At 37.0% G+C, this 26,266-nt stretch overlaps 2 protein-coding genes across 6 annotated transcripts in view; both read left to right on the top strand.

Moving 5' to 3' along the window:
- kiz (kizuna centrosomal protein) overlaps positions 1–19,111 on the top strand; it is a 55,624-nt gene extending 36,513 nt beyond the window's left edge. For all 4 annotated transcript variants that reach the window (XM_034019019.3, XM_034019020.3, XM_059025884.1 and 1 more), the window contains 4 exons: positions 306–401; positions 4,117–4,210; positions 16,949–16,992; positions 18,848–19,111. In XM_034019019.3, coding sequence (XP_033874910.3) covers positions 306–401; positions 4,117–4,210; positions 16,949–16,992; positions 18,848–18,951 — 338 coding nt within the window. In that variant the 3' untranslated portion in view covers positions 18,952–19,111. The remainder of the gene's footprint in view (positions 1–305; positions 402–4,116; positions 4,211–16,948; positions 16,993–18,847) is intronic.
- A 4,605-nt stretch (positions 19,112–23,716) lies between these two features.
- LOC117410974 (5'-3' exoribonuclease 2-like) overlaps positions 23,717–26,266 on the top strand; it is a 44,212-nt gene continuing 41,662 nt past the window's right edge. The window contains exon 1 of one of the 2 annotated variants that reach the window (XM_059025888.1): positions 23,717–23,977. In XM_059025888.1, the coding sequence (XP_058881871.1) occupies positions 23,903–23,977 (75 nt within the window). In that variant the 5' untranslated portion in view covers positions 23,717–23,902. The remainder of the gene's footprint in view (positions 23,978–26,266) is intronic. The other variant, XM_059025887.1, reaches the window with a different exon arrangement.

Genomic DNA, 26,266 nt, shown 5'->3' on the forward strand with positions numbered 1-26,266 from the left:
TTTATAATGTATAATACAGATGCATGCAATATTTATTGTTTTTTTCTGTAACAAGTAGCTCCTATCATCCTGTTGATTCAAGAGCAAGTCATACAAGAATAGGTTTAGCTGTGTCTGTGTATTAGCTTGTGTTATCCACCAGGCTGATGTGCATGTAGGACGGATTTACCTTGCAACATAGTTCTCAAAAAGGTAAAACATCATTAGAGGTTGTTTAATCCGATAGAGTGGTTCGGAAAGTTAGTAAACCAAAACCTTAAACAAATATTTACCATGGGCCTTTTTGTGTTTTGTGATTGCAACAGAGACAAAAGCATATCAGCTGCTTAAACAATCTGCTGTGCAGCAGAGAGGACAGCATTCTGAAGAGGAAGACGATGTTTCTGAGCTGGAGCTGTCAGGTATTTAAACATAGAAGGGATTTTCTTGGAAACGTGTCAGTTTTACTTAAGCAATAGAACCCTGATTAAAGGGCATTAGAGTCTGGTAGCTGAGTGCATCAGAAAGACAAGCATATACTGAATCACAGCAGGCCTGGTATTCAGGGTTTTATTGTGATTTATAACACTGCCTTTTACTTTTTGGAAAAATGTCAGCCTAATTACTATGTGTGCAAGCACTATGTGATTTTCATGACTTGGCAAAGTGGGGGCGCTGGTGCTGTTAAAATCTTTAGGACCATGCAAGGACATTGGTTGTCAGTGGAGCCCGTGTCCATTATGTAATTTAAAAGGGCAAGTGATCACAAAAGATCTGCAGCCACACATTTATATTTAACAGTTGGAATAGTACACATTGCTATAATCAATGATCTCTTAATTAACTTTTTGAACAACATGCAGCTTAATTAATTTTGCAATACACAGTGAGATAAACATTATGGTATTATTACATTAGGAAAACAAACTTTATCCATTTCTATAAACGAAAAAAATTGAAAGCTTTAGGGGGGAAAAAAAAATAAAAAACCTTCCAGCCCTTTAAAAATATTTTTATAAGATTATCACCATATCAGTAACCTCTGTTGTTGTGATGGAAGACAACCAAACATCTGTGTATTATGAGAACAGCTGACGTTTTAGGAGAGTGACAATCTCTTAGTTAGGGGAGCTATTGATCAGGGTTCAAATCTAAGCTTGTTTTTGTCTTTTTATTGTTGTCGTTATTTGTTTTTATATGTATGTATGTATGTATGTACGTTTATTATATGGGGTGTTCAATTGCACTTTTCTTTCTCGTTTCTGTGACCCTGGACAGTTGTAATTGAAACGCAAATGCAGCGCAATGCAATTTTCGTGCAAAGGGTTACGTTTGCATTTCAAAAGAGACACATCAAAGATGCTCTTTCAGAACGCAATCGGCTGCGCTTATAGTAAGATAACTATAAAAAGCGAATGTCATAGACACAGAAACAAGAAAGAAGCACAATTAATAATAATAATAATAATAATAATAATAATAATAATAATAATAATAATAATAATAATAATAATAATAATGATGCACTGGGGAGACCGCACTGTGGTTGATCCCCGGAGCCAGCATTACACTTCAGCCATCAACACCAGGCAGAAGGATATCTACATTATCAGATGGAGGGAAACGCAAATGGATGGAGATGCAGATGGATCACATTAGTTTACTCTAAAGCTACGTCTTAGTTGGTGCTTATCTTGGTGAGAACTGAGTTCAAATCAGCATGAAGTTTTAACATCTACGCTCATGTAATTATTATTATTATTATTATTATTATTATTATTATTAATAATAATAATAATAATAATAATAATAATAATAATAATAATAATAATAATAATAATAATAATAATAATAATAATAATAATTAGAATTGCCAGGCAGTTTTACGGCTTCCAAACTCAGTACCAGTTGGAAATTTTGGCAAGCTGTAGCATTGCAGCACAAGTGTCAGCAACAGATCAGTTTTATGGAGCAGTTTCAATTCAAAATACTGCATTAGTTCATTATCTCACGATGCTTTATAACTTTAAACACCATAGTAACCATGACCCTATCTACACACTGTAAGGAGTTATAAGCTAATTTTACATTTAACGTTAAGGAGAGGTCAAAGTTCACGATCAGTCATTTTTTAATAGAGCATATATGGGTTCCTAAATGTGTTGTATAGTAACAATAACCCTATGTGCACTGTAAGGAGTTATAAGCTAGTTTTACATTTGACCTTAGAGAGGTCAAAGGTCATAGGTGAGGTGATTTTTGGATAGAGCATATATGGGTTCCTATCTATGTTCTATAGTAACCATTAACATATATACATAAGCTATTTTTACATTTTAACTTAAGGAGAGGTCAAAGGTCACAGGCAAGGTCATTTTTGGATAGATCACATATGGTTTCCTATATGTGTTCCATAGTAACCATTAACCTATGTGCACTTTATAAGGAGTTATAAGCTAGTTTTACATTTGACCGAAGATTTTGAAAGCTTTTTAAAAGAAATGTGTCAGGTGGCCATATTGGTTTACGCACAAACACCATTTTTTGAAAAAGTCATTTGTATTGACACAGGAATGATGCTTGTCAACTTTGGAATTAATCAAATAAGCCATTTTTCAACTGAAGCGGTTTTAAATTTAAGAACGAAACGTAGGTCTGGCCGTCGTCTTGTTTAACAAAAGAGCACCATTTTGCTATATTTGAATTGTGCCCATGATGACGCCTACCAAGTTAGGTGCTAGTTGGTTAAATGGTTTGCAAACAGAAGCAGTTTGATATTTGGCCGCATTTTGGTGAATTTGGTGGCAGCCATCATTTTGATAGTAACTTGAAACGGGTTTGGTTGCTGATGACATATGCAAAGTTTCAGATCAATCGGTTCACCGGTTCCCAAGAAGAAGATTTTGAAAGTTTTTTTTTTAAAAATGCGTCAGGTCGCCATCTTGGTTGACGCAAGAGTGCAGTTTTTGCATCTGAACTGTAATCTACGCAGGATGATACCTGCCAAGTTTCACGTTGATTGGTTACACCGCGTGTGAGCAGGAGCAGTTTAAAATTTTGGGAGAAAAAACGACAATAATAAAAAAATTTAAACCCCTCCCACCCCCACACAAAAAAAATCTTTACAATAACAATAGGTTTCCCAAGCCAGCTTGCATGCATACATACATAAAGATACAAAATTAAAAAAATTAAAACATTTTTTAAAAGGATGCTGGAACCTGAACTAGGATCAACAGCAGCTCAACCCAACGTGTTTTCCACTCTCCTGAAGCCTCCACTCTTCTCATAACCCTTCAGGCATCACAACAACAGGGGTGATCGGTGTGATGTAAAATAGGTTTAAATGGCTGTAATGTTTTGGGTTTTTTTTTTAAGCTATTGATTGTGCTTTTCTAGAAATGGATAATGTTCGTTTTCCTAATGTAACAATACCATATGTTTAGCTAACTGAATTGTTAAATGAATTAAGCTGCGTGTTCAGTTAATTAAGAGAGAAAATATTAAATCAGTGTGTACTATTGCAACTGTTAAATACAAATGTGGCGCTGCATATCTGTTTTCTTTTTCTTTTTGTTCATTTCACGTCTTCTGTGATCACTTGCCCTTTCAAAATTAACATCAACACGAGAGCCACTGACAACCAATGTCCTTACATGGTCCTAAAGTGCGTGACCAGCGCCACCACTTTGCCTATTCATGAAAATCGGTTCCTGATGTATTTCTCTAGCTGTGAATATTTCATCATTAGAAATGCACTGGCATGTGTCGTTTGTCATTTCCTCTAATTGAGCTTCCTGTAAACCAGCCGAGACCACCCAAGTTAGTTTCTGAGAGTACTTGCTATCCAAACAGCTTTTATTTTTGTATTACCTTTTATGTTGTGTAACAGGTTAATGAAAATACAATGCATAATGTCTCTGTAGTTATGGCACACAGCTCAAAGATTGGATCAGAATTGTAAAATAGTTGATCCTATGAATTCACCCTTATTATTGTTCCCTGATTTTCATGTATTGTGTTTTGTTTTGTGAATAAAAAAAAGTAATAAAAAAATCTAATAAAAAAAAAAGTCAAGTACAGTTTATTGTTGCTTCCAAGTCTCAGAATTATATATTTTCCACTTTTTTTTAAAAGGAATAAAAAATGAAAGAAACATGTCTGCTGTCAAAGAAGAAAATCTTGATTCAAAAACAAGTACATCGTTAAGTCAAGAAAGTCCACAATCAAGGTAAGATAAGCAGCTCTGGAGTATTTAAATTAAGCATCTCTGTATTATTAAAATTGTAAGATTTAGTTGGGAATGTTCCACCGCCTATTGGTCATATTATGAGATTTCTATACTGGGATTCCCAGTGGCTCATTTATCAAGGCTTGAGTGCACGGTGAGTCATGCTGAGTTGTCAGCCTAGGCCTGGGACCTACAGGGAGCACTGCATTGACCATTGGACCCTCATGCTCCAAATGCTGAGTTTTAACTCGAGATATTTAAATAATGCTTTTGTGTTGTTTGTTTTGATGGAATTGATACTTTTTCTTTTTCAAAGAATGGTTTTCGACATCTGTTGGTATGAGTTTATTGAATTTGAATGGTCTGTGAATGCTGTCTGTTGAGGCATCTATACCTTATCAGCATATGTAGAGCCAATGACATCCGCTAACAACGCTTGATACTGAAGTTTAACTTCAGCTAATAGTCCAAACAAGCGGCAGTGATTTTAGCTGCAGTCTACAATAGGATACATAGCCTACATGTCACTATTAGTAACAGATCTTTACCTTGACCTATGCATGTTGGGTGTAGTTTTCCAAAAATAAAAATCAAATCTTGACACAAAGTAGTGACACGAGTGCGTAGGCCTGCATCACAACGTTTGATTTGTAAGTGGTAAGGGTGGCTGTAATAGCTGTTCAGGAGTAGTGCTAGAGTAACACATGGTAACGCTCTTGACATCAGTCTTCTAGAGAAGAGATAATCCATCTTAAAACAGGTAGAGAAGCTTGGGGGAGCAGAAAACGGAGAGCTCGGGTGCTCTTTTCCCCTTTGTGATCGCCACAAAGTGAAAATTTTCAGATGCTTACATTTAAGCATTCTCCTTGCAGCAGGCACTTCTTGTGCTTTATTGCTTTTACAAGTGGTCTCGAAGCCCAGTACTTGAGCATAAACATAACACTGCTGTGTGCTGAGCCTAGTTTCATTCTTTCTTTTTTTTAATTCTTTGCTTTAGTTTGTCAGTGAGCTGATGAGTGACATCAAAAGAAGCCCTATCTGGACCCAAATAGAAAAATGTCTTCCTCTGTTGTGCCTCAGACAATAATTATGATGTGCCAGTTAAGCCTAAACTACAGCTGAGGGATTTTAGTTTAAAGCAGAGGCTTTGCCGCAAAAAAAATGCATTTATAGCTCTTTGTGTGGCACCTCATTATGTGTGGGCCCGATTCATTAAGTAATTGGTTTGCAGTTGTTTACATGAGTATTAAGGCTTTCTATTCAGCAGCCTTTGAGAGATACATTGTGCAAATGTTGCATGTTATGAATGCAGAATGAGAGGCAGGGGGCCAGTCCTATTGGCCAAACACTGCACTCGACTGAAAAGCAAGAGAAAGGCATTGGGTGCTGCATTGCATAGCAATGACTCCTTCTTAATCAGCTTTACAGATGAAATGCATGCAGGCTAGAAGAGATGCAAAGAGATACTCCTAACACATTTATATGTGCACATTTCACTATTATGGTACTGGAGACAGGAGAGAATTGGGGTCTTCCATATTCAGGGTTTTTTTTTTTTTTTTTTTTTCCCAGTGCAATGTTTTGCCGCATTGGACTTTATAGAGTGGGATGTTTATTGTATTATAAATCACTGGGAAGCAGGCAGATCTGCAACTGTTTATTATTTAGAATGCATTCATTATAGATCTTTTGCAGCTACCGTATCCTCTAAAGCAAAATCACGTGGTTGAGTTTGGATGAAAGGCGTAATGTATGAAGCAGTGAGTCTCAATAAGCAGCTGCACTCCATGTAAGACCACTTGTTCCCTTTTGTTCGGGGGTGCATGCCACTGCTTCCTCTTGTCCAAGAATAATTGTCCCATTTTACTGTAGGCATCTCAATTTTTCCATGTCCGATTTACTTTAAACAGAATATGCTTTAAACCTGCTTGACATAAAACCTTCACTTGACAGTTTTGGGCTCCGGCATTCTGTTCAAACAAAAGGATGCTCTGAAGCGTTGCCCTGTAATCTTGTGGAGACAAAGTGTCATAAACTCACTGTGGACCTCTGTCACAAAGTGGCACGGAAAACGATGTGTGTGGCATTCGGGAGCCTGAAGCAGTAAGAGTCGGTGGCCAGAGAAGCTCGCTCTCTTTTTCAGTACTCTTCAGCATTTTACTGGCCAAATAGGTGCTATAGCATTTTCTTTGGTAAATTGTGTTTCAGTATCTGTGTTTAATGCTGCATTGGTTTTTATATATATATATATATATATATATATATATATATATATATATATATATATATATATATATATATATATATATATATATAATATAAAATCAATAAAGCGATTGTAAGTTATTAGTATTATTAATGCTTTTTTTATTACATTTCTAAATTCAAATTATTTATTACAGTACTTATTTATAAAACAAAATATTCTCATGTTTGTCATCTTGGTCTAGAAAAAAAAAGTTTTTTATTGTTTTTGAAAAATAAGTACAACAAAAATAGAAAGGTATTGGTGTAAGTTTTTTAATATCAAGATTATAAAATAAATGCTTTTCTTTGTGGTGAAACTGCTGCGGCTAAATACAAAGCAGCAGCTGAGCATTTTCAGCTGCAGATATAACACAAGGCCAGCAGAGGACACTCATACTTTGGAAAGCAGAGAAAGGCCTGATGCAAGCTCTATTGCCTGCTACACCACCCCCCCGAAACTGCAGTGAAACATGCCTCTGATATCTGAGTATTTGAAAACAGTATCAGATCATTTTGCTTTGGACCATAACTGGGACTGGAGTAGGAGTTAATGGGGTGCCCTCTGGTACCTTCCGAACAGCATGTTCTGGAGTGGCTATGCTATTAGCATTTCTGTGTAGGTGTGAGGGGCTCAGGAAAAGGCACAGTAAATAAAAAATAAGGTAATGTTTTTTTTATCGCAGCACTAATTGCACATGAGGTTCTAAGTAAGTACTAATTTAATAGATTCTTAACCGTTTTAGGTTCTTTACTATATGGTGCATTGTTGTGTACATTTCACACACAATGCACATGCGTTGCTTGTGTCACCTGTGCTGTAATCACATGGCACGACTCTTTCACCTTGCCTGTAAGATGCTACAGATGTTATTTTACGTCATTCATCCCCACAACATGACTTGTACTACAATCTCACTGTTGAATTATATTTACATTTCTGATTGGCCTTGGATTATATAGATTTTGACTGGGAGTTTCTGGTCCTTTAAACATGACTGAGCAGCAGTCTACACAAAACCTGTGTACATGCACTGTAGTTTTATTAAGCTCCCTAAAGTCTTTTTTTTTTTAAAAAAATTTTTCAAGCTGTTCAAAAAAATATATATATATTTATATATATTTTTTTTATTTTTTTTATTTTGCCCCTTAACACAGCAGACCCGGACACAAGATTTATGATTTTTCAGCGCGTATGCGCACTTTTATTATTTACTATAATAAAATAAAACAAAACAAAACAAAATCCTAACTCCACACAGGAGCGCTGACTAAACTTTTGCAGTTCCACTACCTAACACCAGACAGCAACGTGGTTTATCGGTTTCACAAAACAGTGAACAACACACACACGAAAGACAAAAGGTTCACACAGTACCTTTAACAACCACACAGGTTTCTTCATTATGACATCCTCGCTTCAGACAGACTGGAGACGGTCCAGAACAAACATTTCTACTGGTTTAAATGCCTGCCTGCTAATTGCAGGTGATAATGATTCCAGACTGGAGCCAGGTGAACCCCAACCTGGCTCCCTCCCGTGGCATTCTGGGGGTTGTAGTCCTGCAGCTCCCTCCTTGGACTATAATTGTTCTTCTTTCTCCCCCTATTCTGCCACAGAACATAATTTAGATATTTTATTTAACATCATGTAATCAAAGAAACTGCAAAATTAAATCGCAAAAGTCTACCAGAAGCCATAATAGTAGTACAGTATTTAATGTTAGATTTCAAAATGTTACATTTTTCTATTGTTGTCAGTTTTGGGAGAAATATATGGAAAACTACACAGCGGTGTGCAATTCATTATGTTAACAAGGTAACATTATCCAGCAGGCTTCATTCCACTTTGTGATGCAAAACTTGTGGCCATAGCTGTACATATTTATTTATGCAAACAGTATTTAACCCACTTTACAATTTTTTCTTAACCTGACTTTCTTGAATACAATATAAATAATAAAAATAACAACCTTTAGCAAAGACATATCGAAATGATTACACAAACACATTTTAACTGAGAATGTCGGCAGCACATTTCAGCTCTGAAAAATGTTTCCAAATTATATACAGGTAGCAATGAATATTTAACATATTCATATCATTGTCCCAAATTATATATTGGTGAAACAGGCAAAAGAAATACAGATAAGTGCTTTTGGAAACAGGGCATTAGGTACGAAGGGCCAAATCCATTCCCAGCTTTCTATGGTAATATCAGAATCTTCAAATCAGCCCTGTCTGTAACTGAAGTGCATCAAGTGATATCATCATGTTCCAGACACAAAACAGAAATGCATTTGTATTACCTGGTACAGCGTAGCCTATAAAGTGCTTGTGAAGGGTTAGTTAAAATGACATTTTATTTACTGTTCATCCCTCTGTTCATTTTGGCATCTTGTGTTTTTCTTCATTGTACATCCCATGTAATGACAGTTAAACTGCCACTCAAAGTGCCCCAGTTAACGGTTCCTGATTACCGATCAATAGCTGCAATTAATAAAGACTTTTCTTTGCACAGCACACGTAGCATGTACCAGCACTGGAGCCGCTGTTCAGACTGTGAAGCCTGATCTGCTGCTGATCTGATAGCTGGATAATTGTACTTATTTTGAACCCAATCAAATCCCAGGTCCACAAGGGTCTATTAGGGCAGGAAGTCAGTGGATACTTATCTGAAGTTACAGCTGTAAGAAAGTGGGTAATGTCTCACATTGCAAGATTTCAAATAAGATTTTTTTTTTCTTTTTACAGCTGAATATTTGTTAAGTATTTAGTAGCGTACAGTATAGACCCTGTATTCTGAGCACACCTTTAATGCAGGCTATGCTATCATAATGAAATGTATGCTGATAGCAGCATTGATTTAAATTTTAGTTGGGAGAGTGTCAAATAAAACAAAGACTAACTTTTAAGTATGGTACAAATTACAGGACAATCAGAACAGCTCACCAAGTGGTTGGGATTAGGGCAAGTCTACCGTATACTCTTGGGCATTTCTTTAAAATAATGTATCTGTTCACAAACATGGATTGGTGCATTATAGAACTTGTTTTAATGGTCACTAACATGGTTATCTTAATATATAAAGAAGAAAGTTTGTCTGTCTGTCTGTTCCTTTATGCATTCGGACCCCGCAGGAACCAGTGCAGCCAAACTGTGCACGGCCTCCTCTTTCATCCAGGGGAAGGTCCAGAGCTGTGTTTGAATCCAGTCTTTTGACCCCCGGGGTACTTTATTTAGTAACCCCATTATTATTATTATTATTATTATTATTTATTTCTTAGCAGACGCCCTTATCCAGGGCGACTTACAATCGCAAGCAAATACAAATACAAATACATTCAAGTGTTAATTGCTGGATCACTACAGTAGTCGTGTATCTCAAATTAAAGAAACCCACAAAACCAAAAAAATAAATAAAGAAAAAGAACAAAAATTTAAAAAAAAAATTAAAAATGGCAAAAAAAACAAACAAAAAAATAGTTAAGAAAGGGAAAGGGGTCTGAGCGCATTGTGCGACACCCAAGATCGGTAACTTATAGGAAACCATAACCAATCCCCAATTTGTCATGCATGAAATATTGAAATACTGAATTTCCCCAGGCAACGCCAGGTACTTCAGCTAGTACTATATAAAATGAAAGCAGTAGGCTAATAATACCTAAAAGGAACCTTGCCTTTTCTGTGTCGTGACAGAAAACAGAGGACTTTTAAGTGGCACTTTGAATTTATGAATATTAAGAACAATCCTAACATTCTGGTATCATTTTAGATACATGTACATACCGACCAGCCAAAGTAATACACCAGAGAATTCTATTTTGTTTTATGCTGGGTGAGTTTGAACTAATTTATTAACTATGAACAAATAAACTACAGTATTATCCTCTTAAGTATACATGGTCACTAATTTTGAAGAAACAAACACTTTGTAAATGTCATCTGCATAGGTCCCAAATTGAATTCAGCTTTACCATAGTGTGTGTGTATATCGTATAGGAAAATCTGAGACCTACAAAATGATGGCAGTATATATAAAAGTTGGCTCTTCGTACTTTGACTGTTGTGCTCTGCTCCCTGAAACCTGCTACTTATTTGTACTGTTCTTGGCTGTGTAGGAATTAAGCTTGAGGCTTTATTTTAAATATAATTCTCCACTGCTGCTTCTTAAGAGGCATAGGGTTAGGTGTACTAAGATGGGCCAGGCACAGCGCAAACATTTGCATTTTTGTTGCGACACTTAGCAAAGTAAACATTTTGTCGTATGTACAAAGAGAAAATTTGTTAATGCAAAGAGCCGCAATATACTCGTTTAATTATTTGTTGCGTCATCTTAGCAGATCTCTATTGCAAGAGTCGTGCGACGTTGTTCAAATAAATAGCTGCAGTTGAGCTGTGCTTTGCTGCAGCAGAGGGTGCCCGAAGGATAACGTCTATACATGCAAGGGTGCAAGAATCAAAATAACATTGTTTTTGTTAAATGTAAACATCATCTGTACAATGCATTCTGTACAATGCATTCTGCTCTGTCTTAATTTTACCTATTTCAATACTTTATTTATATATATATATACACAGTACTGTGCAAAAGTTTTAGGCAGGTGTGAAAAAATGCTGTAAAGTAAGAATGCTTTCAAAAATAGACATGTTAATAGTTTATATTTATCAATTAACAAAATGCAAAGTGAGTGAACAGAAGAAAAATCTACATCAAATCAATATTTGGTGTGACCACCCTTTGCCTTCAAAACAGCATCAATTCTTCTAGGTACACTTGCACACAGTTTTTGAAGGAACTCGGCAGGTAGGTTGGCCCAAACATCTTGGAGAACTAACCACAGTTCTTCTGTGGATTTAGGCAGCCTCAGTTGCTTCTCTCTCTTCAGACTCGATGATGTTGAGATCAGGGCTCTGTGGGGGCCATACCATCACTTCCAGGACTCCTTGTTCTTCTTTACGCTGAAGATAGTTCTTAATGAGTTTCGCTGTATGTTTGGGGTCGTTGTCATGCTGCAGAATAAATTTGGGGCCAATCAGATGCCTCCCTGATGGTATTGCATGATGGATAAGTATCTTCCTGTACTTCTCAGCATTGAGGAGACCATTAATTCTGACCAAATCCCCAACTCCATTTGCAGAAATGCAGCCCCAAACTTGCAAGGAACCTCCACCATGCTTCACTGTTGCCTGCAGACACTCATTCGTGTAGCGCTCTCCAGCCCTTCGGCGAACAAACTGCCTTCTGCTACAGCCAAATATTTCAAATTTTGACTCATCAGTCCAGAGCACCTGCTGCCATTTTTCTGCACCCCAGTTCCTGTGTTTTCGTGCATAGTTGAGTCGCTTGGCCTTGTTTCCACGTTGGAGGTATGGCTTTTTGGCCGCAAGTCTTCCACGAAGGCCACTTCTGACCAGACTTCTCCGGACAGTAGATGGGTGTACCAGGGTCCCACTGTTTTCTGCCAATTCTGAGCTGATGGCACTGCTGGACATCTTCCGATTGTGAAGGGAAGTAAGCATGATGTGTCTTTCATCTGCTGCAGTAAGTTTCCTTGGCCGACCACTGCGTCTACGGTCCTCAACGTTGCCCGTTTCTTTGTGCTTCTTCAAAACAGCTTGGACAGCACATCTGGAAACCCCTGTCTGCCTTGAAATTTCTGCCTGGGAGAGACCTTGCTGATGCAGTATAAATACCTTGTGTCTTATTGCTGTGCTCAGTCTTGCCATGGTGTATGACTTTTGACAGTAAACTGTCTTCAGCAACCTCACCTTGTTAGCTGAGTTTGGCTGTTCCTCACCCAGTTGTATTCCTCCTACACAGCTGTTTCTGTTTCAGTTAATGATTGTGTTTCAACCTACATATTGAATTGATGATCATTAGCACCTGTTTGGTATAATTGTTTAATCATACACCTGACTATATGCCTACAAAATCCCTGACTTTGTGCAAGTGTACCTAGAAGAATTGATGCTGTTTTGAAGGCAAAGGGTGGTCACACCAAATATGGATTTGATTTAGATTTTTCTTCTGTTCACTCACTTTGCATTTAGTTAATTGATAAATATAATCTATTAACATGTCTATTTTTGAAAGCATTCTTACTTTACAGCATTTTTTCACACCTGCCTAAAACTTTTGCACAGTACTGTATATAATGTTGAATCCCATCAGATTCTATAGTGGGGCCCCCACCTTCACCCCCAAATAAAAAATGTGTTTCTATCAAAAAGCTTTTCATAATCATACAGTAGCCCCTTGCTAAACCAGATATGTTTGTTCCACATTAGATGCTGGGTTTTAAAAAATGTCAATGCAATCGCACACACATACATTTCGTGTGCTCAATGTATTTTAAATGTTTAAATCATTGCGCTGAAATAACACCAAGGTGTTTTGGGTAGGCTATACTTGCATTATGTAAAAATATAAATATGTACAGTACGCCTATACAGTGCAGTAATAAAATCAAATGAACACCTAGTGCACTTTCTTTTTACTTTAGCCTGTAGGCTGCCTGTATGGTAACACAAAATAAAGCATGCTGCTGCATTGTACACATTAAGTATTACTATTATTAACTTGGCAGCCTAGACAGTTAACACAAAATAGATCATGGTGCCGCATTGACAAGTTATGATACTTACAAGAGGACAGTCAATTCTCATAAATACAAATTTCAAAGGACCAGCAACAAATTTTGCATAATACCACTAATTCGTATTATCATTAGTAGCCTATAAGCCACATGTATACTGTCCGTTTTTATTTTAGTTAGTCAGGGGTGCAATGCTAAATTGTGCACAATTACAAACCATCTGCACATTAATAGAATAGGTGTGTTTCCTATTCCTATACAGATGCTCAGAATGAGCTGGAGGGGTTAGCAGCACATGTGTGCAGTCTATTGCTGCCAACACGTTGGGGAAACCAGAAATGTCATAGAAATTTGTTTTCAAGGCTTGTAAGTACACCCTGCTTTTAGGGAAAAATAGGTACTTGGCTGTCGCCTCAAAAATGCATTGAGCACAACTGGCAACGCACAAGAAAAAGCAGACTGGGAAATGCCAGCAACAATTGCGACTGTTTAAAATGTGCTTTCAAAAGTTCTTAACAAACTGATGCAATTGTAAGTGTCGCAATTGCCTGCAGCTTTCATACATCTCATTATAATATTTGAGAACCTTCATGCCCACTATCTCCGCCCCCTTTTTGAGAATTTATGTGTTTATGGATATTTATTACATATTCATCTACGCTTGAACTGCAAACAGAAACTGCTGCCGGAAAGCATTCCCTAAAAAGTCGCAAATAGCATTGCGATTGTCTAGTACATTTCACTAAAGACTTCCGACTCATTGGCAACTTGTTTGCGACTATTGCAACAGGCACAACACCTGCCCCATAGTGTTAGAGATGTTGTTTTTTCTCAAAGTCCCCTTCTGTTAATGATTTAAACCATTTAGATCCACCTCTGTTTAGATTAATTGAATAGACCAACCTGACTTCATTGACTTTGACTAATAAGGCTGCCATGTTGAGATCATGAGAGGTTCAGGGACACACTTTTTACATCCAATATTGGGCCCTGTTTACAAAGTGTTAACTCCAAAGCTATTTAAACAGCTGACTGGTGGTGTCTTCTTTTATAACTGACTGCTGTTGGCTTCATAAACATTTCAACCTACATTTTAAAATAAAAAACTACAGGTAAGTACATAAGATTTGGGGATACTGCACTTGTAGGAAGCATTAAAGCCTTTGCACACTGGATCCGTTCCGTCATTTAGAGTCCGTCATCCGAAAAAGTCATCCGTCAATCCATTGCACATTTGATGTGTTAATATAGTACTTCAGAGCACTGATGTGCAATGGAGGCTTTGTTGTAAAAATACCTAGTTTCAGTATTTTAATAAAAAATAAATACAATTCTGTTAATTCTTACATAACTTTGAACACAAAAAATGTAAATGTAATATAAACTTAATAAGCAAACGCTGATGGAAATGTTTGCTAATTGTTACGTTTCTACTAGGCTACAATAATGTTGTTATGCAATACATAAAAAAAAAAAAAAATATGAAATTACACAACACGGTTGTCATAGCATCAGGAACCATATGACCAATATTTAATTTTTCAAATACTTGCTCCTGTAATAAATTTATATCTAAAAGTTGGGAAGCTAGCAATGAGCTACCGAAAATACTTTCCATCACTTTCATGTACTGCCCCTCTTTTCTGACTGTTAAGCCCTGACCGCTTTTGCCCTGTCACGCTTTTTCTCTGATATGTGTCCACGGCAATGACTTTCCATATGTTTTCTTTTTTTTTCAAAGTCTGTGTAATCTTTGTTGGATTTATCATGAAGTCATTTTTGTTTGGCGACACACACAATTAGATTTTCCATTTTGTTCAGGGAACTACAAGAATCCACATGTCTTCCCAGTTGTTTTTCATTGGGCAATGTATTTTTTTAATGCACGTCAAATCGGATCAAATCAAACTTGTTTCGATTCCAAAATTGACGCATCGCTATCATACGACAATTCCGGACTCAGTGTGCAAGCTGCAATAGGGAATGCACATGATCGTTTTTTTACAATTTCCGGACTCAGTGTGCAAGCTGCAATAGGGAATGCACATGATTGTTTTTTTACAATTACAGACTCAGTGTGCAAGCTGCAATAGGGAATGCACATGATCGTTTTTTTACAATTACAGACTCAGTGTGCAAGCTGCAATAGGGAATGCACATGATTGTTTTTTTACAATTACAGACTCAGTGTGCAAGCTGCAATAGGGAATGCACATGATCGTTTTTTTACAATTACAGACTCAGTGTGCAAGCTGCAATAGGGAATGCACATGGTTTTTTTTCTGTTTCGACGCACGTTAAATTTGGATGCGTTATCGGATCCAGTGTGCAAAGGCCTTTACTCACAAAAATCTGTATTTTACTTATTCCAAAAATTGAATGAATTAGGAAGAAAATGAAAAATGGCAAAGCCCACCCAAGTTTGAAAAGGAAACAATGACTTTGTCTACTTTTATGATATAAATGTATTTACCTGCACCAATGATATTGCTGGATGTAGTGTTTGTGATCCATCTAACTACGTATCTGCCTTAAAAGAACAACTTGGGTGAAAATATTACAACTGAACCATATCTTTACTTGGAGGTTGATTTTAGGATTAGATTGGGACATTTTACATCACCTGTGAATTCCCCTGCATTTCATAAACACTTTTTTTTTTTTTAATATCAAATCCAAGGGGATTCTCCATTTCTGTAAAATGTGCCAATAAAATCCATCTGTGGCTCATCCCAGTAGGATAGGATGGGGCAGCAGTGTGGAGTAGTGGTTAGGGCTCTGGACTCTGGACCGGAGGGTTGTGGGTTCAATCCCGAGTGGGGGGACACTGCTGTTGTACCCTTGAGCAAGGTACTTTACCTAGATTGCTCCAGTAAAAAAAAAAAAAAAAAACAACTGTATATATGGGTAATTGTATGTAAAATAATGTAATATCTGTATAATGTGAAATAATGTATAATGTGATATCTTGTAACAATTGTAAGTCGCCCTGGATAAGGGCGTCTGCTAAGAAATAAATAATAATAATAATAGTAATACAGGTTGATCAAACCAGCCCCCTAATGAAGGATTTCAGTGCATTCCTGTTGTGTGAAGACCTCCACACTCCCTATCTGCTGCCTTCTTTATCTCTTGTCATTTTCTCTCAGTACGTATTATAGGGCACTAAAACATGGCAGGAAAAAAGGCACATTGATATAAGATCGTTCGGAAGTGTTCTGATTGTTACAGAAGGTCTTGTGCTGATGGAAATTGAAGAAGCAGCATTTCAAGTAGAGCATACTGTTGCATATGCATCGAGGCAGATCAGAGCCTGCTTGGGGGTCATGTATTTACATAGCGATATCACTGGTGCTATGGGAACCCAGCAACTCTGCTCTTGGTACACTCGTGAATAATGAGAGCCTTGTGGAAGTCCTTAGTACCATTACAATGGAAGTCAATGGAGTTTCTTGCTTTTATGTCTGCATATAAAGGACTTTTACATGTAAATCTATTTCCCTCACAATTATTTGTGAATCACTACATTCTAAGAAAAAAGTATTAGCCACGATATCCAATACTAGTCCATGAGTCAGCCCACAGTTGTTTTTGCTGTGCTGCAGTGTGTGCGTGCGTGTGTGTTTGTTGGAAGGTTTTGGTAATAGCACTGGCATTATCTGTCAAATAGGACAATGAGTTTTATTTCATGGTAGTTCCCACCACTTTTACATTTTAAACATACATTTTTAGAGCATACATGTTTTCCATAAACTGATGTTGGTAAGACAATATCAGTTTTGTAAACAGAAATTATTCTCACAGTGTGTTTAGGTTGGAAGGGGTATTTGCCTGTACTATTTTGTAACATGTTTTTTTTTTGTTGTTTTTTTTTTTTTTTTACTATTAACCTTAGGAACAAAGCCTTGAAGAGAATGGTTTCAACTGTAAAATCTAAGGGTAAGTTCAATAAATAAAAAAAATTCTCCCAAAATGTTCACCCCCTCACAAACAAAAACACCTAGGGCCCTATTTAGCAACGTTCACAAAACCCTAAAGCAATCGCAAAACACTTTTGGAAACAGTTAGCGCACCAGATTGAGGTGCACGTGTGGGCAAACAGGCTTTGCCCACATATGTGATTTAGCAACCGTGTTTTAGTGCCCACTTGGCAAGTCAGCGTTAGCGCTGGACAGGGGCTGAACTTTAGGGGAGTGTCCTCATTTACATACAAAGGTAGCGATTTAGCAAACCATCAACAGCGTTAGCGTGTGCGTTTCAGTTGACATGTGAAAACCAGGTCTAAACTGCGTGCGCAAATTACATGATCAACTATAAATACCGGTGAAACTACCAGGGAAGCAGGTAAAGAAAAGAGAGAGAAAAAAAGAAATATGGAGTACGCACTGGATTAATGTGATACTTTGTACTGTTATTTTGTAACAGTTGTAAGTCGCTCTGGATAAGGGTGTCTGCTAATAAATAAATAAATAAATAAATAATTTCTTCATGGTCATACAAAGAGAGGAGGAGGAGGAGACGTCCCCAAGTCATCTGTCTTTTCTGAGCCTGTCTGACACACAATGTATGCAGCAATTTCGTCTCAACAGACAAACAATCACTGGCATCTGTCAGCTGCTTCAGGCTGTCCTGGAAGGAGACATGCGGAGAGCACACTGTTTGCTTGTAGCACTAAAGTACGCGCACCAACACAGAATAGGCACCTCTACGTAAATCGTAAGGGGATCTATTCTGTCAACGTGCAAGTAGTGTGTGATTTGTGATGCCAACAACTGCATCACAAATGTGCATGCAAACTATCATTGCTCAGCTCATGACTTGTTTACCCTCACTAATTCGCAGGTGGCAGCTGCGTTTCAGTGCGATGACAGTCTGAGAGGCTGGCTGATAGGGGACAATGAGTATCCAGTGAAGCAGTGGCTACTGACTGCTGCTCAACACCACAACCCCTGTCGAACAGAGGTGTAACCGTACCTTTAAATGTGCTTGTACTGTAATTGAGCGAACATTTGGAATCCTCAAAATGTGATTCCGATGTTTGGATGTCTGTGGCAGAACACTACAGTACACTCCTCAGAAGGTTAGCAATATCATCCTGGCTTGTTATGTTTTACACAACATAGCTCTCCATAATGGATGTTGAATTTACAGGGTTTGAGGGAAGCAGATGCTGAACTCGAAGCCCCAGTGTTGGAAGATGCAGATGCTGCAAGTGCCAGGCAGGTCAGACAAAGCCTTATAGACAGGTTCACATAACTGGTACACAGGTACACATGCGGACCAATACAAAAAAAAATGCAGACTTGTTGTTTAAGACACAAATGAAAGCATTTATAATAAAGGCAGAGACGATGCCCACGGTTCAAAGGTGAGCTATACACGCCTAACTTAAGGAAAACTCTTGATTACTCCCCCCACTGTGCTTTGATTGGCTATTTGATATGCATTAGGTTAGCCCACGCATGAGACCTGACTTCTGGCGCTAGCTGCTGCACACATATTTGCTAAATAGGGCCCCAAATTTCTAGTTGCATATTCATAGTTGTAAAGTACTGTAAATCTTCTAGAATTGCTGCATTGTGGAATAGGAGTCTTCAAAAAAGAACATTGTTTTTTTTGTGTGTAATTAATACCATATAGTCCTAATCTCCAGTTATTTTGTGTGTGATAGACCTTTGTTAATCCCTGAGATATAGTGCAGTTTCTGGTTTATTTTATACATGCATACTTTGAAGATCAAAGAGGGCCTTATGACACAATTCTTAATGAGGTTTGTCTTTTGCTTTGTCCACAGCATTCTGGGGTGAGTCTGACGACAGCAACTCTGACATTGAAGCTGCTTTGCGCCCCCAAACTCACAGCACATATGATGATGATTTTGATGATTTTTATGACTAACATTGACTCAAGTCTCATGAGAAGAAAGATAGTTTTATGTCCGGCAATTACAAAGGGATATATTTGTTCAGATTACAATTTTAATCAATTCTCTGTGAATTTCAAATGCAAATTACTGTAACATTTTCCATGTTTTAATTAATTAAATGCACAATTCTGACTTCCCTTTTTTTCTGCAATACAGAAACCAAAAATTGTTGTCTTTGTGGTTAATATCTATGATTTATTATTTTATTGATTTATTTCTACTATATACTTATTATTATTATTATTATTTATTTCTTAGCAGACGCCCTTATCCAGGGCGACTTACAATTGTTACAAGATATCACATTATACATTATTTCACATTATACAGATATCACATTATTTTTACATACAATTACCCATTTATACAGTTGGGTTTTTACTGGAGCAATCTAGGTAAAGTACCTTGCTCAAGGGTACAACAGCAGTGTCCCCCACTGGGGATTGAACCCACAACCCTCCGGTCAAGAGTCCAGAGCCCTAACCACTACTCCACACACGCTGCTTATTGCACCTTAAACGTAAGCCTTCCATCTAAAAACCATCCAGATGTAAGAAACAAAACACACACTATAATACTAGATGATAAGTTTAATAACACAGTGTTTCAATGTAGCCCTCTCAATGGATTAGTATGTTTTTTATGTGGTTTAATGTTTTTCAGTTCACAATGATAAAAAAATTAAATAAATGCATACTCTACAGCTAATTAAACTGAAATTCTGTTATAAACCAATGCAGGACTTCACAGGGTCCTCATAATCCCGTAACAAGCGCAAGGTTATAGTGAAATACAATCTGCAATTTATATAGGAGGCTAAGAGTCAAATATAGACACCTTGTAATGCTATGGCATCTTAGACTACCAACATGGATGCAATATAATTAACTGAGCATCTTCTGTCATGGGGTGCCTGTATGTTTTATGTAATATAAGTATGTCTATAATGTGTCTATGTGAGATTCATGCTTCTTGGGCAAAATGTCCTTGACTACCAACTTGTTACACAGGTGTATTCTATAATTCTCAGTGTCTAGTTCCATATGGGTATCCTTCAAAAAAATATGTCATTTGGTGACAGTCCTGTGCAAAGCCACATTTTCATCACCTAAACAAACCATTTTGATTTTAAAGAATAATGTCCATTTTTGGCCCATCTGACAAGCCAGATCATTTAGGAAAACAACGCAGCAGAACTATTATGAGTCGCTGGACTCATAATACACTTTATATCAGGTCATGTAAACTAAGGTCACAGAAAATAATGTGTGTGTTAAATGCCTCACCTACAGGAAGTGAGTGTTATTTTGTGGATTGAACCCAATGAATCCACTCACTGCAACAGGTTAAATTTAACAAACATAACTAAACAGCAAGCAATACAGAAAGGTATGTTTAACAATTCCGGAGATGCAGTGCAGCAGTCTTCTTTTTCTCTTCCTAACATCAGACTAACTGTGCTTTATTTGTACCCAACGTGTTCACATTTGCCTATTTTCGTATTCCACATCCCCTGTTCACTTCTCAGAACCCTCACTTGATTGCAAAACAAGCCTCCAGCATGCTCACAACACATGTACTCAAGCGCACACACCCTATTATAAGACATTTTGGTAGCACTTTTGAGTGTCATAAATAAGTATTTACTTAATATGCAAAATAACCATTTGCTGAAGTTTAGTTACATGTTAATAGAGCTATGCCATATGTGTATATCTATCATTAGTTTGCCATTTGAGCTCATATTTTCTATGTATGTTGAGTATGTTTTTTGAGACTTGGCAGTTTCCTGCTCCAGTAAAAAAAAAAAATACATACAAAGACTGGTATGTAGCGTACTGATATCTATAAACTATCTAAATAATGTGCTTTTAAACCACAATCAGGTTTTCAAATTTTCCTCGTGAATAGTGTTTTAGTAGCTTTATCTTATGTTGTATAGCCTTTAAGAAGAGAATGGTTGCCTTGGCGTGTTCAGTAGTTTAAGCTATGTAGGCTAACATTATGCTTTTTAATTGCCTCTCCACATTGTAAAGATGCTGTTAGAGAGGTGTCCATTGTAATTCAAAGATCCTTTTGCCATTCCTATTCCATATTTAACGTTTAGATCCTATCGATAATAAAAACACGCTTCTGTAACATTATAAAAGCACAAACATTGAGTGTGGTGTGTATCAGCATCCCATTAGTCAGCTTTTAAATGACTTGTGTGCCTAAACCTTATCAAGTAGAAGGACTTCACACTCATTACCATGAATGGCTGCGGTAAGCCTTGACCTAACATGGAAGGTGAATGTGTCTGGATAATTTTGAGTTTGATAAAAAGCTCCCTCAAATAATATCTGTGTTAAGGAGCATGTCAATAGATACTCGTGCACTGTAGATAGCTCTGTGAGTGCCGAGGGATATTGTACTAATATATAACAACGCAGCAAACATGATTTATTTTTAAACTTGAGCCTACGTTCAACTGTTCAATACTTTCAACATTGGTTTGGTGTCAACGAGTCAAAACCAACATGTTCTAGTAACAGTAATAGTATTTAAAAAGTCATCATCTCCTTTTTATCTGCAAACGTGGAGGTCTGTAAGTGATGACTCGTAATGCTTGTTGAGAGATGTTGACTGATGGCAGTGTAGTCCATTCACTGTACCGACCTGTGCAATTCAAGCTTCAGCAGTGTGCCTCAACAAAGCTTCAAGTGACCGTCCAACTAGAGTTCAATGAATCTCCATGCATCTACAATCTGCTTCACATGTGCTTGCTGTGATGTGGACACATGGGTAGATGGGTGCCTACAGCATTCAATGTGACTGATACTTGTCAGATGAGAATAAATTGCAGGCATGGACTCCAATTCCCATGTGTGCTTAGAGTGAAGACCACAGAAGTGGAGGCTCAATGACCTTGTACTTACAGGGAGCACCTCCCACATAAAACAAATGACCCTGTGGCAGTTTGTCCATTTTCATCTCAGCACAACTTTCACTCTCTCCCCCTCTCTCAGAGAAAGCCCAATTGCAGACTTCTGGAGGGGAGAGTGTGGGCAAACTATTTGAGGGGGGTGTTAGCATCATGGGCCAATAATATTCCATAACCTATTGACATCGTGTTGAATTTCTCAGAATGTTGAATTCTGATAAAACAGCTGTGTTATGTTATGTGATTCTTAGAACCAACTATAAATGTTAATTCACTTAAGGGACGGGACCTTATATCACAGCTAAAATGAGACCCTGCGATATATCTGAGATCGATTGCTAACGCGTACCTTTGTTTCATCTGAGATTTATTATTGCAATGTGCTTTTCCCTGGTATCCCAACATGTGTTATATCTAGTGCTTCGCGTTTCCGGTTTATTCCCAATTTTACAGAAAAAATTCAATATTTTCACAGTATAATTTTCTAAAATACACAATATTTTGATTAAAATGCTGTTTTATTTTGACTCCAACATTGTAAGCAGCCCTACACTGTATCCTAGGATACATGATACAGCAGACGTTTAGACGTCAGAGGATCACATAATGTTCAAACGTGGTTCTGTCACTTCACAAACACATTAACACCTGATTCTGTTGACCAATCAACATCTGATTATTGTGGCAATTGCTGGGCGTAGTAACTAGTATTAGCTTGATCAAAAACTAAATTGAATGTCGTGTTCTTGCTGCTCCTGACAGCTCTCTGTTTGACGTCACACACAGCTGCTTCTAGAGAAACGCCTTCCCAGAGCTTGCTGCGCCTGGCTGCTCTCTGTTTGACATCACGTTGCTACTAGTAACGCCTTCTCCAAACCTTTGGCAAACTTACCAGCTTCACCTATTTATACTGTAGTTGCATAATTAATGACATTCTATTTGTTTGATATACAAACGGTATATAATGAAACGTAATTACATTTATTTATTTAATTGATGACAATGTGACACATGGGGATTGCATTTATTTACAGTCCATTATAATTTTAATTTTCAAACGTTCTATAGTTAGTTTCTAGATAATCAGACTATACACAGTCAGTTTGATGTCATTGCTGAACATTAACTTTATTGTAACAGTAGACATTACTTATCATGGATTAAAACATTGTTTAATTTACTATTAATTACTATTTTATATTGATTCATTCAAGAAACCTGCTGTATAACTGCTCCTTTGTTTATTTGTAGTTACTGTCTAAGGGTGGACCACACAAATATTAATTATTAATGTATGACAGGACCCCCTTGTAAATGAGGCCTATCTATCTATCTATCTATCTATCTATCTATCTATCTATATATATATATATATATATATATATATATATAAAGTTTTAGAAAAAGAAAAACTGCTGTGTACCAAAATGATCAATAAGAAAAAAGAAAAAAGAGAAAAATATATTTCAGGTACTTAAAAAGGTAGAATAATTGATTACAAATCAATTATCAGGACGTTTCAGACTACAAGTGGGCTGAATACTTGTATATCATTAAAATGATACCCTAATTAGGCTACCAACATTTGGGAATATTATGGTACCACAAAATGGCCTAGTAACTAGTATCATATCAGTCACTGGAAGCCATTTTAAAATTTCTCAAATTATATTAATGCTATTGTGTCATAAACCTGTAAATCGCCTTGCATAATACTACTACTACTACTACTACTAATAATAATAATAATCATTAACTCGTCGTTTTCGACATCTGGGAGATGTCGCTCACAGTATCACGGCCTGGACTTTGTCCATATGTGGAGAGTGTCATTACCCACAATGCATTTCCATACGGCTTGCAAACAATCCGGAGGTTCGTCACTGGTAACGTGAGTCTTCAATCAAGCACGCTGCGAGAGCCTGCGTGTGCTGTTTTTAAACACATTTTAAATAATCTACGTTTTTAATATCTGTGTTGTATTTTTTGTATTTTTGGAAATGGGAGTCCCAGCGTTTTTTCGCTGGCTGAGTCGGAAGTACGCATCTATTGTTGTGCATTGCTTAGAGGAGAAGGTAAGAGGAGTTTGTTTTGGTCTTGTGTGTGTGTAAAAACTGCAGGGAAGAAAAACAGGCCGCATGTTTTGCTCAGTGCAAGTAAGTAAATAAATAAATAAATAAAAGTGCCAGCGCTTTATTGCTGTAACGTTTAGAATACTACTAGCATGTCCACTGTCTATACAGATTGATTCATGTGTCCAAGGAAATCCAATGGCTACGAGGGTTAACGTAACTGCATACAATGTTTGTTTTCTTCGAACACCCACTAGTGACAGTATTAATATATAATGACGTATTTATTAATTAATTAATTCTTTGTAGCTAGGGTTTTTTGCTTTAGTGGCTTTGGGTACAAATACAATTATGTAAATACCAGTCGCTTTTGTAAACAATTAATTTATTCTAAACAAATCATATGGTTTGTTAGATCCAGTAAAATAAATAATAATAATATAATAATAATAATAATACATGTACTCGGCGGCCTTTTTGCAAGTTATACTGCCAGTAAGAACCCCCAAGACTGCTACCAGTAGTTTCACATGAAAAGGGCCGGCGATTGCCACTAAGTTTTGAGGAGGGGGAAGTAGTTAATAATTGTATAAATGTTTTGTACAGCAAAACAGTCAACTGCGTTTGTACCAGTAATATCCCTACCGGTGTAGTGTTAAAATGTGGTGCATTGTCAGAAAGTGGTACGCGTACCAAAATATGACTAGTACATGTACAATCAATTGTGAACTGACGGGTGTTTCGCTAATGTGGAAAGGAGGTACATTTTTCACTTTCTAAGGAGTGTTTTGCAGCTATGCGCAAGTGGTACATGCTTAGTGAACCCTTTTCAGTACCAAGCATTTTTCAGTGGGATGCGCCCCCAGGACCAGGTATTTTTTGGCTGTATTTGACACTCTTCCTATAAAAATTCACTAGAAATCAATTTCTTTACAGTAGCATCTTGGAAATGGTGAACATTATAAAGTACTAAAGAAACCATATAAACTTTTTTTTTTTTTAATGTAAAGTGTTTTTATTATGTATTCTGCTTAGAGATACATGGATAAAAACGTGTTATTCAATGATCCAAAGGATGTTGCAATAATTCCTGAAAGTTTTGTTGAAAAATATTGATGTTTGGGCAAATTAAAAGACATTGTTTCACCTGAGTGATTGCAATCACATCATACACGTTTATTCTCAGGGTCTTTATAAGCAATAATGGACACTACTCTCGATTTTATTTTCTCAAAATAAATATTTATAAATAAAATAAGTTATTCATTCCATTGTCATCAGTAGTAAGGAAAATGTACCTGATAACTTTAGTTAATGAAATGTTTTCCTCCATGATTAACAGAAACTGTTTGAAAAAGTTGATAAATGTAGTGCTGTGCGGGAGTTTAAATATTGTTACATTTTCTTTGCACACAGTACAATATCTACGTTTTATTTCTATTCCGAGAACAGTTTAAATCATCTGATTTAGCAGCCTCATCCGTATGAAGCTATAGAGCCATAAGGTTTGTAGTAAAAACACAAAACAAATGTTAATTATACATTTTTTTGCAAACTTAAACTCTAAAAAGTTTCTCTAAAAACAAAACAATTCACGACGAACAAGACAAAATGAGTCCACCACAAAGTTGCATAGGTTCTTATCTTAAACACTGCCTTCCCGTGACATATACAATATATATAGGGTGACCAGATGTCCCGATAAAATCGTGATCGTCCCGATGTTAGGGGCTTTGTCCCGTGTTCCGATCGAGGTACAGTTGGGATGCCATTTGTCCAGGTTAGGGTTAAACGTTGATAGCCCAGTCGTAAAATGTGAAATTTATTTTCTTGTTAGGAAATTTCGTGTATGTGAATGCTGTACTGTCTCGCGATGTTTGATTGAGTTGTCTCGCGATGTTTGATTGAGTTGTTTGCATTGCATCTATGCGGCTATCCAATCACGTTAACCTGCAGTCATATGATGCGGTATGCGTCATCTGTTTTTCTTTGCATGTGCCTATGCGTCCGATTTTACTGATAAGTGTCATGATGGCTGGTAGTGTTGACGAGCCTGTCACTAAAAAGCAAAAAATTACTGAAAAAAATGGATTCAATCATATGCCCATGGTTAAATCATCCAATTAGGATTAGGATTATAATTAGGATTTCACAGACATTTCCCTGACCTGTTTAAACATTAAATACACCTAATATTTCAGAGAGGTATAAAGGCCTAAAATAGTGGTACTTGCTTCCTTACTAAAACAGAGTGCTGTCACTTGTAAAGGCAATGCAACATCCCCCAGCAGT

Source organism: Acipenser ruthenus, chromosome 6 (assembly GCF_902713425.1).
Source record: "Acipenser ruthenus chromosome 6, fAciRut3.2 maternal haplotype, whole genome shotgun sequence".
NCBI classification, from domain to species: Eukaryota; Metazoa; Chordata; class Actinopteri; order Acipenseriformes; family Acipenseridae; genus Acipenser; species Acipenser ruthenus.